General features: G+C 34.7%; 4 protein-coding genes across 4 annotated transcripts in view; 1 reads left to right on the forward strand and 3 right to left on the reverse strand.

Moving 5' to 3' along the window:
* Positions 1-2,688: 2,688 nt before the first annotated feature.
* Positions 2,689-4,853, forward strand: HELRODRAFT_161003 (hypothetical protein; the record flags this gene model as incomplete). Its single annotated transcript, XM_009020992.1, has 3 exons — positions 2,689-2,758; positions 2,818-3,193; positions 3,941-4,853. The coding sequence occupies 3 exons, from the start codon at positions 2,689-2,691 to the stop codon at positions 4,851-4,853; spliced, it is 1,359 nt and encodes a 452-aa protein (XP_009019240.1).
* Positions 4,854-6,035: 1,182 nt separating this feature from the next.
* Positions 6,036-10,604, reverse strand: HELRODRAFT_188494 (hypothetical protein; the record flags this gene model as incomplete). Its single annotated transcript, XM_009020993.1, has 3 exons — positions 6,036-7,136; positions 7,426-8,054; positions 10,535-10,604. 3 exons carry the CDS (start codon positions 10,602-10,604, stop codon positions 6,738-6,740), a joined length of 1,098 nt encoding a protein of 365 aa, XP_009019241.1. The 3' UTR covers positions 6,036-6,737.
* Positions 10,605-11,760: 1,156 nt separating this feature from the next.
* HELRODRAFT_161005 (hypothetical protein) lies at positions 11,761-12,966 on the reverse strand (the record flags this gene model as incomplete). The annotated part of the gene is made up of 3 exons (XM_009020994.1): positions 11,761-11,990; positions 12,280-12,424; positions 12,856-12,966. The coding sequence occupies 3 exons, from the start codon at positions 12,964-12,966 to the stop codon at positions 11,761-11,763; spliced, it is 486 nt and encodes a 161-aa protein (XP_009019242.1).
* Positions 12,967-14,692: 1,726 nt separating this feature from the next.
* Positions 14,693-17,809, reverse strand: part of HELRODRAFT_161006 (hypothetical protein) — a gene marked incomplete at both ends in the record, with an annotated part of 15,220 nt that continues 12,103 nt past the window's right edge. Inside the window, 2 exons of the mRNA XM_009020995.1 lie at positions 14,693-14,748; positions 17,509-17,686. Coding sequence (XP_009019243.1) covers positions 14,693-14,748; positions 17,509-17,686 — 234 coding nt within the window. The remainder of the gene's footprint in view (positions 14,749-17,508; positions 17,687-17,809) is intronic.

The raw sequence follows: 17,809 nt of genomic DNA on the forward strand, positions 1-17,809 counted from the left end.
AAATGCGAACAATAAAAAAAGCAAATTATAAAACGACATTTACTCTGGTCATATAAAATAGTAAATTGTCAAAAAAGGGTAACAAAAATCATGTTTGCAAACAATAAAAGAAGCAACTGAAACAAATATTTTAATTCTATTTATTTTAAAAGTGAATTGTAAAAAAGGTGATAAATTTCATTAAATGCCAACTTTTCTGGTTTTTGCTGAAGCAAATTCGTTGATTATCTCTTCAAAATTTAAACCATTTATTTCATTTTCTTCAATACTCAGCAAAGCCAAGTTCCACAATCGCTGTTGACTCATTGTAGCTCTTAAGTAACTTAATATTAATTTTAACTTACTGAATTATCGCTGAGCAATGAACTCACTTATATTTAGTCAAATTTGAAGAACAACTGGTAAATTAGGAAAAACGGTTTGGTCTCCGTATTTACTTATAAATTTAAGAAGATTTTCTGATGTTAAAATTTTTGTTTCACGTGTAGATAGTAGCGTTTTGTAATCAGATATTTTAAGATATAATTCAGTACCATCAATATCAGAATTCTAGAACTCCACTAAATGATAACATTTTCTGAACATTTTCTGCATCATTGTATTTTCAAATTATCATTTTTTATTATATAATAAATTTTTCAAATCTAGAGTGAATCCGAATTTTTGATCAGCTTTATTTAGTCGTGTCAACCTGTCAATAAACTCTAAATATACTGTCGGCAGCACTTTTCAAAATTCTTCGTAGTTCTTCCTCGGCCTTCAGGCCAACGTCTATACATATTTCACCAGGCATTCATTTATTTCTTCTCATTTGTCTTTCAATTTCCTCGTTGCATTGTTTGCACAGGTTTTTTCCCGTTTCAATTAACAATCATTTTTTCATTGAATAACTGATTTTTAAGGGCCTCAATATCCTTGGCTGCGTCATAAAAATTCATTTTAGGAATCTGTAGCCTCTTTTGAATACGGTCAACCTCTCAAAGTAAAAAAGTTGAAAAAAAAATTCTTTGATGTAAGAAAGAATTTGCCTCAGATCTTTTTTTAAATAGTCTGTGAGGCATCGTTTATTAATTGCTCAAGTACTATAAATATAGCGTCCAAATGATTTTCATTATAGGTTTTGTGGCTTCAGTTCTCGAACTCCATCTCTTTTCAGATTCTGATTTAAGAGAAACAGGGACACTATTTTTCAATTTCTTCCATCTTTGTGTTGGAAAAGCATACAGCTCTTCAATTATTCCAAAAATGTTATCATTGCAATATCTTCTTTGGCTGCATTTACACCCACTAAGTTTAAGGAATGGTTATAACAATTTACAAAATTTGTTGAAGGATTCAATTTCCTTATAAGTTCACTGACACCACTTTTATGACCTGTCATCATAATATTAGCGTTGTAGTAGCAGTGAGATCAACAATTTTTAAAATCTATTTTGTCTTCTTTTAATCTACTAGTAAAAGTTTTACTAAACTTTTAGCAATTTTTTTTTCAATTTGTATACAACTGAGAAAATATTCTATTATTTGAACTGTCTTGTTTTCGTAGTCAACATCAACATATCTTACAACTTGAAACATTTGTTCTCGATGGGAAATATCAGGAGTTGAATCAAATAAAAGTCCATAGTATTTTGCATTGTGAATTTTCGCAACAGAGAATTTCGAACACAGTTAGCCATTAAATGAATAAATTCGTTTTGTATTTGTAGAGATAAATAAAAAATATTTTTGTTGCCTACTGTAACATCATTTAAATGTTGCTTCAATAATGTTTATATTTTATATACTTCGAATTTTGCCAATTGTTCAATTTAAGCTATTGATTTTATATTTTAAAATAAAATCAAAAAACTTGAAAACGTGTCTTCTTCGTGTTAAAATTTTCAAATTGGCGATCGAAAATCGTACAAACACTAATAATACAAGGTGCGTTTTGAAAAAAATTTGCCTTTAAACCAAAACTTGTATTCATTTAGGCGCCCAAATACCAAAGACTACTAGTTTATATTTATTTCCAAATCAAGTATTCACAGACTGATATATTTTGGCTAAATAGATAATTTTAATAAAAATATTTTTTCAATATCTTATGTAATTTGCTTAAATGTTTTTAATAATCTTTGATAAGATGTTATTTATTAATAGAAAAATTTCAAAATGCGCCTCATTTGAAATGGCGCCCCGGGCAACTGCCAAGGCTGCCCCCTCGCTAGGCCACTGCAGCGCCAGCACATAGGGCGGTTGATTGCCTCAATTTAATACTTACTATGCTTAAAGATTATCAATCTACCCTGTGGTGTGGTGCTAGTTCATGCGTGCAAATGATTGATGCGGAAACGAGATCAGTGCGCTGTTTTAACTTCTTTTAAAATTTAACGTAAGCTGCTCTATAATATACGCGTGTCATTGCATACAATATTTTAATTTTCAATATATATATATATATATATATATATATATTTGGGTGGTCCCCAAAATGAAAAAGTTTTAAATTTTTTGTCTTACCCTCTAATTTTGTTACCACCCATTAGGTAATACTTGGTGTAAAATCTTAGGTCAATTGGTCAATATTTAGAGATCGCCCAAGGGCTCTAAAGTTTTACTTTATGGGCCTAATAATTAATCCAAATTGCTAATACAACGTTTTTGTTTTTTATTAACAGATCTTTGTCTGAAAAAATATACGACATGGCTGAGTCAACAAGAAAGAAGCAGGATATTTATCTTCTAGGCCAGCCTCTAAGAACTGCCATTCTGGGTAACAAGTTACCAGCGAAAGGTGAAGTGATGCGTCGCTTTCTGTACATTCATTTGTAGAGAAAATGACAGCTGTTATAAGAGAGGTACTTCCAATATGGCAACGGGCCAGAATTCTTACAACTCAAGAATACAACGCCATTAAGAAGCTGGATAATATGTTTAAACTGTGGCAAGGATTAAAGAAACATTCTAAGAGAAACTCAAATGCTCAAAGACGTCAAGAACAAGCATTCGTTCATTCACGAAAAGATCTGTTTGATATAGCACATGCTAATGCTATTGAACTGATTCAGATACAAGAAGAAAGAGAATTTTTGCTGGCACAAAGGGAACCGGGACGGCGTGGTTATATGAGTGGTGTAGATAAGAATCTGGCGCTGAAAGAGGCACGCTCGTATGAAAGGAAAAGAAGACAGGAGAACTACAAATTATAGTCAGTCCAGGCGCAGGAAGAGATCACTGCCGGTGCATGTTCAGCTGAAATAGACCACAGTTCCAGTGATTCATCGTCAGAATGTGAATCAGAAGAAGACAACATTGCCAAACGTGTGCAGGTAAAACGTCCACATTGTGCAGTTAGCAGGGAAACTGCTGCAGCACTTGATCGAACGAAGACTTCTGATAGAAAGGCGACGTACATCACCTTGGCTTAAATGCTGGAAACCTTGCCATCAATAGATCCTCAATTCGACGAGCAAGGCATAAGCATCGTCAAGAACTTGCGTTGGAAATTCGAACGAATTTTTCTCCAGACGTTCCTTTGGCTGTCCATTGGGATGGGAAGCTCTTACTTGATTTGACCGGTAATTAGAAAGTTGATCGTCTTCCATTGTTGTTGCAGGAGCGGGAGTTGAAAAGCTCTTATCAGTTCCAAAACTAGAATCTGGTACAGGGGAGAGACAGGCTACAGCAGTGCACGAATGCCTATTAGAAGTCTGTTAAGGCATTAGTGTTCGTAATACTGGAAAGAAAAATGGAGCATGCACCCTGCTGCAACAAAAATTAGGGCGTAACGTGCTTCACATAGCTTGCCGTCACCACATATCTGAAATAATACTTGAGCATGCGTTTTCTGCATGCATGTCGTCTAATACGTCAGGTCCAGAAATAGCACTCTTCTTGCGCTTTCGAAATGAGTTCAACAGCATTAACCAAGCTGATTACCATACAATGATGAAAGCATGAACAGCAAAGTTGAACAACACGAAGAAGGTATCGTTAGCTTTTGCCTAACGCAACTTGAACAATTTCAGCCAAGGTGCGATTACAGGGAACTACTGGAGCTTTCACTTATTTTGCTGGGAGAGACACCACCAAGGGGAGTCAGAGTTCTGCAACCTGGAGCTCTGCATAGGGCACGCTGGATGGCGAGACTAATATACTCCTTCATATTGTACATGTATCGTCATCAGTTTCGGCTGACAAGAGTTGAAGAAAAGGGAATCTGTCGCTTTATCGTTTTTGGCATCTGTGTGTATCTTAGATCGTGGTTCACGGCTCCAGATCTTCTTAGTGCCGCTAGACATGATCTCCAGCTGGTAAAGAGAATCCAACAATTCAGAGATGTAGACCGTAAAGTTTTTGTTGCCGCTGCAAACGCACTTTCTAGACATCTATGGTATGTTAGCGAGGAACTTGTTGGAGCTGCGTTTTTCGATGATCAGATTTCTCATGAGAAGAAAGTGTTGATGGTTGATGCTCTGTCAGTGGAATCAAAAACAACAAACGACTTCACCAAAAGATTGCAGATGACTATTAATGACATATTTGATGAAATGTCTGTCAAAGACTTTGTGTCTTCGAACACCATGCAATTCTTTGCAATCCTCGGACTGCCTCACTCATTTCTAAACAAGAGACCCTCCGAGTGGAGAGAAGATGAACAGTACAAGAAAGCTTTTGAAGTTGTAAGCGGTATAAAGCCAGTCAATGATTTTGCAGAGAGAGGAGTTGCTTTGATGCAGGATTTTAACAGAGCAATAGTATCGTCTGAAGAACAAAAGCAGTATCTTCTGCAAGTTGTTGAGTACCATCGTACCCAGTATCCAAACCCAAAGAAAGAGACATTAGTGGGAGGAAATACATTTCCTTAACAACTAAATGGTTTAACAGTGACACCGGGTACTGGACATAATAATTTTATCAGGTAGTTTGTAACAGTTTTGTCATGTTTTGCAACAAAATGCTAATACGTATAATTAGGTGGTAGCACAGGACACTTTGACTCGCTTGGGCGACCTCTAAATTTTGTCTATGGTCAATAAAATTTTATCATATTACTTGTTATATATGAGAGAAACAAATAAAAGGGTAAGACCTGAAAAATTACGCGTTTTATTTTTTCCAATGTAATTGGGGACCACCCTAATATATATATATATATATATATTTCATGTGTTGTGTTTATGCGTCATGGTTATAAAAAGCATTTCCGAGTGTTGTAAGGGGTAACTAGCCTATTTCGGCCATGGATATAATATCCATATATATATATATATATATATCCATGATTTCGGCTTAAGGGAAAATTAGAATATATCTGCTAAGGAGTATTTCTACATCCTATATCTTACGTTATTATAAATTTATTAAATTAAAAATAAAATTTTTCTGAAAAATAAAAGAACAGAAAATATATTAGTGAAATTAGCAAAAAGGGAAGCGTCCAAATAAAAAATTAAACTTTAGTTGGAGGCGTGAAGTGTCAAAAAACAGTGGAACATAGATACATTATTTAAGGCAGTATGTCCTAACAATCATTCGTCAGCAGGACGACGTATGATACGAAATATAATCGAACTAAAATTATACTCCGACTCGAACATTGTTTTCATTACATATGTGTGTGTATAAAAAGAACTATCTTTAGAACTATTTAAAAAAAACATTTAATTAAAGTGTGGCAGCATCTATTTGATTTGAACGGTTCTTTGGAGGCCATAGTGATGTCTCTTCAACCGAAAGCTCCTTAAGTTATTCAAGGGCAATTCCATAATGAACATTATTATTATTATTATTAAAATTATTATTATTCTTATTATTAATATTATTGTTCATATTTGGCCATTGTTGCACCACAAATTTATATCCTTGGGTGAGTAATTATTATATGCAAAATGATTTTTAAAAAGTTGGAAATTAAAATTATTGGGTGGAATAAATAAAGCACATATCATATTACGTTCTTTAACATTTTCCCAATAATCATGAAAAATAATTTTGAACTCTTCACATTGAAACAAAAATTTTTTTAAATAAAAATAAGTTGGAAAGTGGAAAAAAATATGACCAGGAAATACGACGCCAGCTAGATAGATATATACAAGCTTAATAAACATTAACGAAATCAGAATTAACAACGAAACAGGTTTCTTATTTTTATATAACTTTCAACGCAAAAAACACGAAATTATGGATTTACAATTATTAAAATTGTCAAATAATTTGAACCTTTTAAAGTAACGTAATCAAATTGGTAACGTTAAATAACTGACTAATTTGTTTAAAGCCATGATGTTAACATGATGTCTACAAAGTATCCTCATAACACAGATATATCGTAAAAAACAAATTCTAAAAATAAATATACAAAACAAAACTTATATAAGAGGTAAGTCTTCAAATTAAAGTTGGAAAAGCGAAGTTTTGTCATAGCTGAATAATATCAACTGACTTAATTTCATAGACATAGTGTAATACCATAACATTAAATGTATACATAATTATAAACGAATGAACTGATGATATAATTAATGATTAACATGATCGTTTTAGACAAAACTACTATTTATTTATCGTCATCATTATCATGATACATCGAATCGTCTTCATCATTGTAAATAAATGTACAGCATGATGCTCCATTGATTTGCCAGGATCAATGAAGTTTATGCAAAATATTAGAATTAATGTCGTCACGGCAATAAGACATTTTTATTGTTTGTTTGTAATTTATTATTTGGTCATTAAAGTTTGGTTCACAACACTACGGAATCGTCACATGCAGATGTACCCAGACAAACGTCGCTGGCCTGCTGGCTGGCAACAACATCACAAACATCGGAGACATCATTTCCAACGTTACTAACGTCATTACCAGCATTACTGACTGTGGCATTAGTAGAAACATTGAATATCGTGGTATCCTGACAGCTAATACTGTTTACATGAAGCGCACACTCATCAACATTTAACAAGCACTTCAAACTCTGAACACAAACGTCAGAAGCTGCCGATGACTCTTTAGTGAATTGCTTGAAGTTGAGGAAACCATGCGGCAGGTCGTCAACAAGATGAAGGTCAACCTGTCCACCGGCTTCCTTGACCTTGCGAGCGAAGTGAATGGTGTCATCGAGCAGCGGATCGTATTTGCACGCCTGCAATGTTAAGTTCAAGGATCTGTGTTGATGGTTCTAATAATTAGATGAAATTGTTGTTTTAAATTTATGGAAACTTTGTTATAAGATCTTTTTTAATTTTTTAATATCAAATAAAAACGTGACAAATAAACTCACACCAGTGTTCAAATCAAAAGTAAGATGACATTAAATAAACTCAAGCTCTTATTCGGTACAGTCTTGTTCACGGATAAAATATTTAAACAGAAGGAATTATGAACTAACAATGAAAAACTAACAATGAAATGTACAGAACAGAAAAACTAACAATGAAATGCACGGGACACAATCCCCTCAGAAGTTCATCACTGGCAAAGACGGGAGACAAGAAAGGGTCCCTGTTGGTTTCTGTTTTCTGGCGCAACTCGGTAAAGTAATCGGTGGTGAAATTTCTATATAAGGCATAATCTTGCACTTGTACAACGTTGTTCTGCTTGAAGATGTTCTCACAATAAAGCGCGTCCACATCAGAATAGAGGGATAAGCTTTTGTACAGCTTGAAATCGGCTGTCGATTTTTGCTTCAGTGGAGTCGTCGGTGTCGAAGATAATGATTTAGAACTTTTCTTTCGTTTGTAAACCATTGAATTTTTTTTGTTTTCAAATGTTTGATCATTTTTAGAAATATTTGGATTCTTATGATCTTCTGCTAGCGAAAAACTGTCTGGAGATGAATCAGCGCTCTTAGTTCCATTATTTTTGATGTTGTCATGCAGCGATTTTTTGCCTGATGACACTTTGGCTCGGTCGTTAAATTTTTCGTGAGAATCGCTATTACTGGTGCTTACATTGTCAACAGCATCACCCTCTTCTTGGTAGTCCAACGAAAACTGGGTGAACTGCTTGTTATCATCCATGTTGCTTGCTATGTTAACAGTTCTCTGCTTGTCTTCATCCGCTAGTAATTATATTTCATCAACAATAAATATCAATAATTGAAATTTTAATATATATATATATATATATATATTGTTTTTTTTGCAATCAACTTTTTGCGCCAAATTAGACGATCAGTTGTTGTATCCATTTCATTTATATTTAGAGCTTTCATGTCTTGCTCGATTGTTTGCGACCGGGACTTCTTTGGACGGCCTTTGGGACGTGTGCCAGGTACTTCAACATCTGCAAGAGAAGTTATGGCACTGTTTCTACTTCGTTGGACATGACCAAACCACCGCCTACCGCAGACGGTGTTGCTGGCATTTGTCCTTTATATCATCTAAACCAGCACGACGCAGGATTTCGGTAGATTTAATGTTGTCCTTCAGACTAATTCGTTGCATCCATCGGAGCATTTTCATGTCGGTTCATTGAAGTTGTTTTTCCAGTTTGGTTGTCATTGGCCATGTTTCTGCACCATTTAACAACACCGGATGTATCACAGATTTATAAAGTCTCGATCGTAGTGGTAGTGGGATGTCACGCCGCATCAATATAGAGGCAAGGAGATGTCATTTATTCCAGGCTGCACGTATGCGTGCTCAAACGGCAGCTTCAGCTGTTCAAGTACAATCCAGAACATCCCCTAGATATTGAAACGATGTGACTTTCTCTACCTTAATAGCTTCAAAAACATTGCTATTTCGAATTTGTTGTTGTGGATTGATGCAAGCAGGACAAACAAAATTGGACATTTTAGATAAAGTACCAATTATTTTTGAACAACGTTTGTGACACCACTGGTTACACTGCTGACACTTGATTGAATTGTTACTTGAAACAGCTTTACAAACTGAACAGGGCCATCGTCCAGTAGCTGTGAATTGAATGGGTTCACCATTGTTCATTGCTTCAATTTTGCTGATGTTGGCTTTGAATCCATGATCGGCGAGTCTGGTGTTCCAATCTTCAAACATCTGTGCTGCATTCTGCTCAGACGTGGCTGTTAAAACGATATCATCAGCATATATTAGATTCCAAATGTCACCAGTGCGTATCGGCTTTGTGATTTCTTCCGTCACAGTTATAAATAACAGTGAACTGAGAATCGAGCCTTGGTGAACTCCAACGCCGATGTCAAATGCATCTGTGTTTCCAACCGTTGTGCTGATAAGAGTCTTAGTATTCGTATACATTTCCATCACAAGTCGAACAAGATATTTTGGAATGAGTTGTCGACGTAGACTCCACCTGATTGCTTCACGGGGAACTCGATCGAATGCTTTTTCGAGGTCTACAAAAATGTGTGATAGTTGTTGATGCTTTGCGAGGAACTTCTCATGCAGCTGCCGAAGGATGTGAATTGCATCAATTGTTGATTTCCCCGCTAGGAAACCAAATTGATAATTTCCGATTGTGATGCACGACGTTAATCTTCTCTCAATGATTTTCTCGACAATTTTCAGGGAGTGTTCTAACAGACGTATACCCCGATATGATGAACAGTTCAATGAATCACCTTTGTCTTTGTATAGCGGAACTGTCATGCTATAGTTCCATTCAGTCGGCATTGAGCAATTTCCCCAGATTTCACGGCAAAGTTGTAGTAACGTTTGGATACCTGCAGTACCAGATGTTTTGATAATGTCATTTGTGAGTCCAGAGGGCCCTGCTGCCTTTCCATCCTTCATAGCTTTCAGAGCTTCTGTAAGCTCCTCTACAGTGATGTCTGAAATCGGACCTTCGATGGGTGGAGCGTCAAAGTTGACATTGATGGGATTTGTTTCGTTTAACAGATGGTTGAAGTATTCTCTCCACTGCACCTTGATCTCATCTTGTTCAAGAACCTACTCGTTTTTGTCGTTTTTGATATATAAGGCACAAACTATGTCTTTTTTCGTACCCTTTGCTTGTTTTTCTATACGATACAGAGATTTCATTTGTTCACATTTACTTTTAGTGAGCCACTCTCTGCACTGATCTGTCCAAGCCAGTGCAACTTGACGTCTTGCATAGTTGTTCTTCTCACAGAAAATTTTATGGTCATCAACAGACTGATTTTTACCATTGCTTGTATGCAACTTTATTTTCAGCTATTGCATTTTGCACACTGTCATTCCACCACCAACTGTAGTTGCAGCGTTTATCAAAACGGTTTTGTATGTACTCCAATCCTTACTGGCTTGCGATTGGTGGTCTAACTGTGTGGCGACAATCTGTTGAAATTTTTCTCGATAAATATTGCTTTTCAGCTTCCACGTTTTGATTTTCCGAGGCATTTGTTTAGACTTATGTTTTGACAGTTCGACAACCAGGTCTGCCACAAGGAGTCTATGTTGGGCGACACATGATTCGCCAGGTATAACTTTGACATTTTTGAATAGCCTTCGGTGTAGTTGCTTGACAGCGAAGAAATAAATTTGCGTGGCTGATGGTCCACTTTTGTATGTTATGAGATGTTCCAACCTCTTTCTAAAATATGTATTCAGTAAACAAAACCCGTGACTCTCAGCAAACTCAAGGACGCGGTTGCCATCTTCATTCCGTTTTCCATAGCCAAAACCGCCATGTACGTGTCAGAGAATGCAGTCCAGAAGTCATTTTTCATCTCTTCTGATTCGCCTGTCTGTGGTGCGTATGCAGAAAAAATAATCATTGTTTGCTTTTTTATGCGAAGCTTGATCCACATGAGACGTGAATTAATCCTTTTAATATCCAGTACTTCTTGGGCTAGCGGTTCTCTGACAAAAATTCCAACATCATTTTTGGCCGTCTTTTGACCATTCCAGAATAGTTTTATAACACCCTCACTCACACACACACACACACACACACACACACACACACACACACACACACACACACACACACACACACACACACACACACACACACACACACACACATATATATATATATATATATGTGCGTGTGTCTGTGTGTGTGTGTGCGTGCGTGCGTAATGGATAATGGAGTTTCATGTAACGTAAATAATTTATTAAGATTGCCATGAAGAATCATCACTACCTGTCACGTAACTGTTGGCTGTTTTTGGTGAGTATAATGATAGTGTTGTTGACGATGATGATGCTTTTGCACGTATTGCTGTTGCTGTTGTATGTGTTGTTGTTGCTCCTGCCGTTGTTACTGTTGTATGTGTTGTTAGCAGCGATGGAGTAACTATCGATGAATGCGTTGTTGATGATGGCGATGACGTATGAGTTGGTGACGAAACATGAGTTGGTGATGAAGTAGAAGGAGTTAAGTTATCATCTGCACTGGAATACACGCTGTCGGTTTTTGTTGGCGATTCTGGTGACGAGTTTGTGGACTTGTCCAGAAGTGAGTGCAACATTGGAAGCAATGCTAATTGGTTTTCGTTTTCATTTTTCTTCTTCTGTGAACTTGTATCTATCCCTAGATAGGCTGCCAAATAAAACACTTTCATGGATAAGCTACAATATTAAGCAATGAAGTTCACGTCCATTTAGTTGACAGAATTAGTGAAAATGTAGCATTAAAATATATAACATAAAAATGTATTGCATCAAAAAAAAACACAACGCATATATGCACTGAACAACAACAAAACACATGCATGCACTAAACAAACAACCACATAACATATGCCTGCATGCATGCACCAAACAAACAACAACAAAATACAGACATGCACCAAACATACGCACAGCAAATGCAGGCACCAAACAAAACAACCACACAGATTATTTCTCACCTCCAACACATTTTGGAAGCATTCCAAGTGGAAGTACGGGATCGAGAAGAGCCAAGAGGCGGGATGGAGTAGGAAAGTAACTTACCAGAAAGCATCCGTACACCGCCAACAAACCATCGGGCACTCGCACTCCTTCGTGAATAGTCCTAAGAACGGTGGATGTGGCAAGATTGGCTCCAGCACTGTCTCCTGCAAAGCAGATCTTGCTACCCGTACTACCTGAAAGTGAAAATGTTAGGAGTGAATGTTTGCTCGAAGAAGTAGTCGATGAAATTTTTGCATTCAATTTAATTAAAACGAACATGGTTTGCTCTACTATTTCAACGACTCAAAGCACTGACTATTATATTAATCTGTCTGCTATTATGTGAACGTTTAAATAATTTCTCTGGCTGCATTATATTGCTTCTATAACATTGTAATTATAATAAATAGTAAAGAGAACAAGAAATTCTTGTGACAGAACAAGTAACAAATACAAACTATTGACTGATAAAATGTAACAAACCGAAAATGTGCAAATTGTTAAGTATCCAACAGTAAGCAAAAAATATCTCTTCCACCTGTCTGGGATAGTGAAATTCAGGGGCCAATGAATAATCAATGCTTACGATTGGCACCTTGGTCTTCAGAGCCCAATCTCTTAAATAGGTCTGCCAAACGTTGGGAATGTCAAAATTTAATCTTTAAAAATCATAATTTGTGGTATAGCTACAAATATTCGTAAAAATGTACGAGAATATAGATGAATATTATTTCAATGAATAAAAATTATTTAAAACACAAATTCAAATATTACAACGCATACTTTTGCATCATCATTAGCATATGATCTGCTAAAACATTAACATATGACCAACTGTCAATCACCAGTTTGCATTCAATCCAAATTTGTATCAATCAATCAATCAATCAATATAAACAATAACATATTTAAAAAAAACATGAAACCATTTCCCCAATTTGAAGACACAAACGCATCCAGAATGACATAAACTCATACAGAGTAACACAAAGACTTAAAGAGTGACACGAACACATAAAGAATTATTGCAAACATTTACAACATGACACAAAAACTTACAGAGTGGGTGGCAGAGGATTGGGCAATGAATCCCCCACCATGGCAGTGAACGATCAGTCCATCGGAAAGAGGGTAGGTGGCTGATGGAGTCTGCAACAAAGTGAACACCATTTCATTTTTGAAAAATTACGTAGAGCGAAAATAAAATAAAACCTAATATAATGAAATTAAATAAATGAAATCGGATTTTTATCTTAATAAAAGGAACTAAAAAGGAGAAGTTTTGAAAAAATGATCAGTCATCATTACTCTTCATTCGAAAATAAGTACAATAATGATAAAATAGTTTACATAATTGCTTCATGCATTCTTTCTTTCACAATAAATAGCATAGGATGATGATATCACGCTGTTAAGTGAGCTAATATGAAAATAATAATTTCAACTTAATTTAAATAAAAATAAATTAAAAGAATTGGAAAAATTATAGGTGATATTTCAAACTGCTAATTAAAATGTTAAAATGTGTAAAGTTAGTCACAAGGTTGTTTTCAAGACTGACATTGTATTTGACAATTTTGTATTATTTGGATTTGGTAGAGTTTGTTTCATGACAAATATAGTCAGTTCAAGTATTTCAATGGTTTTATTTTGAAGATGGCGATGTCTGGTCTGATACTGGTCGCTATCTATATCTGCAAAAACTGAGATATTCAAACCAGCACATGTCTTGATATTGTTAACAATTATTGAAAAACTTGTGTGACGGTTTAGATATCTAGCGAGTGCTGAAGTTGAGCCACAGTTTGATAGAACGAACTTATTAGTTGGTTTCACGTTACGAATAGGACACAGTGCATTAGTTGTTTTGCCCCATCTTTGAAGGTTGGCACTTGTAGGGCGTTGTTGTATGATGTACTTTCTTACAATTGTAAGAAGGGCCTCGAATAGATTTACAGTTGATTTGGACCATCGTGTAATCTCTGGGTCATAGGTGTGTTTTTTTATTGACTTTACAATGATTTCTTTGCACTGTAACAATAATAGTTCTAAGATGTTTCTTTGTGTCTTTTAGTAGATGGGATAATAATGGTTCAGCTGTTGACATTAATAAAGCTATTCATTTCGATATATTTGTATATTTTGTTGCTAACAAATATAGAAACTATTTTATGAAGGACCAGTTAAAGAGTTCAGTCTAAAACTTGCTGGGTTATTAGGGTCACCTTTTTGTAGATTGATATCGTCAAATCTTTTTTCCAGCAGGTAGGGATTGACGATGACTTCTAGCATTTGACCATCTGCTGATGTAGAATTGTACCAAGTATTGGACATTGTAAAAATTTAATATTGATAATTGGTTCAGCGGGCAAAGAAACGCTCTCAACTTGCATTTTCTGATAATTGTTGAAACTTTGTGGTATGTTAGAGAGTTAACAAAACACGGAAGTGATGGTCTTAATTATTTAAGGTGGTTTTGAAAAATTTTTCACATTCTGTTACGTTAAACATGAGTAACGAGTCATTTGTTGGGTCAAACAATTTTATGCATGAAGTCTAAAATTTTTATCCATTTTTTAGCGCATCGGAGTAAGATATTTTTAATCTTATCAGTTTACTTAGTGCTTTGATAAGAGAGTCGAAATTATGATGGTTACGGCCTACATAGTATTTTAAGTTGCTTCAATTTTATTTTAAATAGTTGATTGGCTTGTTATGTTTTAACGTTGTACATGTTAATGGTTTAACGTCCAATAATTAGAAACAAAGTATTTATAGATCGTTAACTGTAGACAATTAGATAAGTTGTCAATGTTTGCAATGTTAGGCAAAATTGTTCTACGCAATTTGAAAGAAAAATTGGATTCTGTCCAATGATTTGGAGTCTTAGATAGCATCAAGCCAGGAAGTGGCACTTGTCGATAAGTGATGGCGGAGGTGGTGGAGGAGGTGCTTGTTGTAATGGTGGAGGTGGTGGAGATGTTTGTTGATGTGGAGAAGGTAGTGACGAGTTGAAACTATCTTCTGGACCGTTTGGTGTTTTTTTCCCAATTTATAAAACTCTTAAACATTCTGCACGAACGTCGGTGCATCCGGAGGCCTTTTATACCTTTGCAGCGTTTACCCCAACAGCAAGTAATGAAATTATTACCAGTATTTAATAAATTATTATCGTTATAATTAGTAGCTAAAATGTTCGGAGATATATTAATATTATCGTAGGGTCATATTTAGCAGTAGTGAGAATTATTATTATTATTATTACGGAAATTTATATACATCGCTTTTTAATTGTTGAAATTATTATTATTATTATTAAGGAAATTTATATACAGAGAATGATGATGATGATAATGATGATGATAATAATAATAATATCACTACTACTAACAACATTAACAATAAAATTAATCAACTGACACCATTTGCAAAGAAATTAAACATTTTAAAATAAATGAAAGAAAACAGAAGTAGATGCAATTAGAAGTATTTTTGCGTATCTTTCAAAAAGTTTAGCAAAACAAATTTTTAGCTAAAATAAAGCCAATCATATCTATCTATCTATGATGAAATAAACTTGATAACATATGATCAACCCTCAAATTTTTATTGTGGAAAAAGTAAAGTGTACCACACAAACACATACAGGCACGTATGCACGCGCGCACACAAAAACCATAGACTTCTATATAGTAAATTATATAGATGTCCATGACAAAAACACACGCACATACGTAGATATATTTTTTTCAATTCAACCAAAGAAAAAATGAAATGAACATAGAATGGAGATTGTGAAATAATTTGAAAAAATAAAAAACTATTTAGTTCACGTTTCTCTCAGGTTGAAAAAAAAGTGCAAATAATTTATTTATATTTTAGTCTTTAAACAATAGCCAACTTCATAAAATGTATTTATTTAAATAATAAACTGAACTGACAAGAATATTAAAAAAACAGTTTTTAAAACATAAATGTCAAGTACCTACCAGGTGATAAACTTAAAAAAATTCTTTAAATAAAAAGTTGATAAGATGTTGAACACTTCTGAAAATCTAACTCATGATTACAATTTGAATGACACATTAATTGAACTTATAAAAAAATCAGATATGTTTATTAGAGGATGTAATCAAAACGAAATAATAAGGCAAAGACGTGCCATCAAACGCATCAACCCGGGTCAGGCAATATAATCCATCCATGTGAATATTGTCATGTTTCATGTTCAATACAAAACATTGTATGCAATACACAGAACCCAATACAAAAAATGTGTGAGCGCGTGTGTGTAACTGCGAATGTACACTAACAGTTTTATTAAATGAACAGAGCAGCTTGTGGAAGAATTTTTTAAGCTTAAAAATTGTAATGAATGATTAGATTCAATCATGCTAGTTTAAAAATTAATTTCAACAACTTAACTAACAATAGCAATCATTACATAATAATAACTATGACATTGAGAATGAGTGATAACAGAAGCAGCAACCGCAGGAACAACATAAATGAATAATTTTTGAAGAACTCATTTAATCTCGACATAAAGTTGAAGTTTAAAAGACGCCATCTCTACCGGACTATAAACACTTGACCTTCAAATGACTCACACGCACACACAACTATACGTGACAGGCCAAACAACGAATCAAAAACTCGAGGCACATGGCAGTGGTGATTCGCTCTGCATTCAAACTAGGTCAATATGTACTCCTTGTTACATACATTCTAATAAGAATGATCACATACCATTCACAATACAAAAACTGTTATTATTATTATTATTCTATTTTTTCAACATATCTAATTATTTCTTGCAGAAATTGGCTGCTTACAAAAATAAAAAAAATACTAGCTTGGAGACAATAAATAAATGTTTTCATTGTGGTTGCTATGATTGCAATTATTAACATTAAAGTTTAAAAATAAATTAAAAAACAATATCTGTTGCATTTTTTTAACCATAATTGTTCGTTCAATCATGAAGAGTAAATAATTTAGCACAACATCCATCCGCAAATTAACATTCCATACACCTAACTCATCTAAAAAAATTTAATGACATTTACAAATGTGCAAACTTTTTACAATCAATCAATCAATCAATCAATCAATCAATCAATCAATCAATCAATCAATCAATCAATCAATCAATCAATCAATCAATCAATCAATCAATCAATCAATCAATCAATCAATCAATCAATCAATCAATCAATCGATCGATCAATTCTCGTTTATAGTCTCCATCCGTTATGGGTCGGACTATAACCATTCCAAAATAATGTTTGAAATTATAAAAAATATGGTATAAAACCCATTAATGGCTATCAATAATTAAAAACTTAGTTAACCAAAAGAAGGAACATGAATATTTATAAAAATATATAGTACACAATATACACAATATATACATATGCACAGCACATAAACCCACAAATGCAGTGAGGATATAACACACACGCAAAAATACAGACACCCATACACAACTACAAACACACACGCACAAATACAGACATCCATATACAACTACAAACACCCACGCACAAATACAGACACCCATACACAACTACAAACACACACGCACAAATACAGACACCCATACACAACTACAAACACACACGCACAAATACAGACACCCATACACAACTAAAAACACCCACGCACAAATACAAACACCCACACACAAATACCCACATGTACTCACTTGACCTTGTCGAGCCTGATACGAAAACAGCCTAACCATAATCGATGATGATTCAGCATTAGGCACGGAAACAGTGATGTGCTTGTTTGGGTCAGATGAGAGAAAGACTTGAACGGGGGGGTCCAATGGAATGTGGATTGTTTTTTCGATGGCAACAAGAGGGCTCACTACTTTTGCTATGCTCTGTTCGAATGTGGGGAAGAAAGTTGATGATTTGTTAGTGCTGCTGTTTACGTATTTTGAAGAGGGTGTCAGTTAAATAGGAGTGAGTGTACAGAAAATCATGAGAATGACTGTGAAATGGCA

Source organism: Helobdella robusta (genome assembly GCF_000326865.2).
Source record: "Helobdella robusta unplaced genomic scaffold HELROscaffold_3, whole genome shotgun sequence".
NCBI classification, from domain to species: Eukaryota; Metazoa; Annelida; class Clitellata; order Rhynchobdellida; family Glossiphoniidae; genus Helobdella; species Helobdella robusta.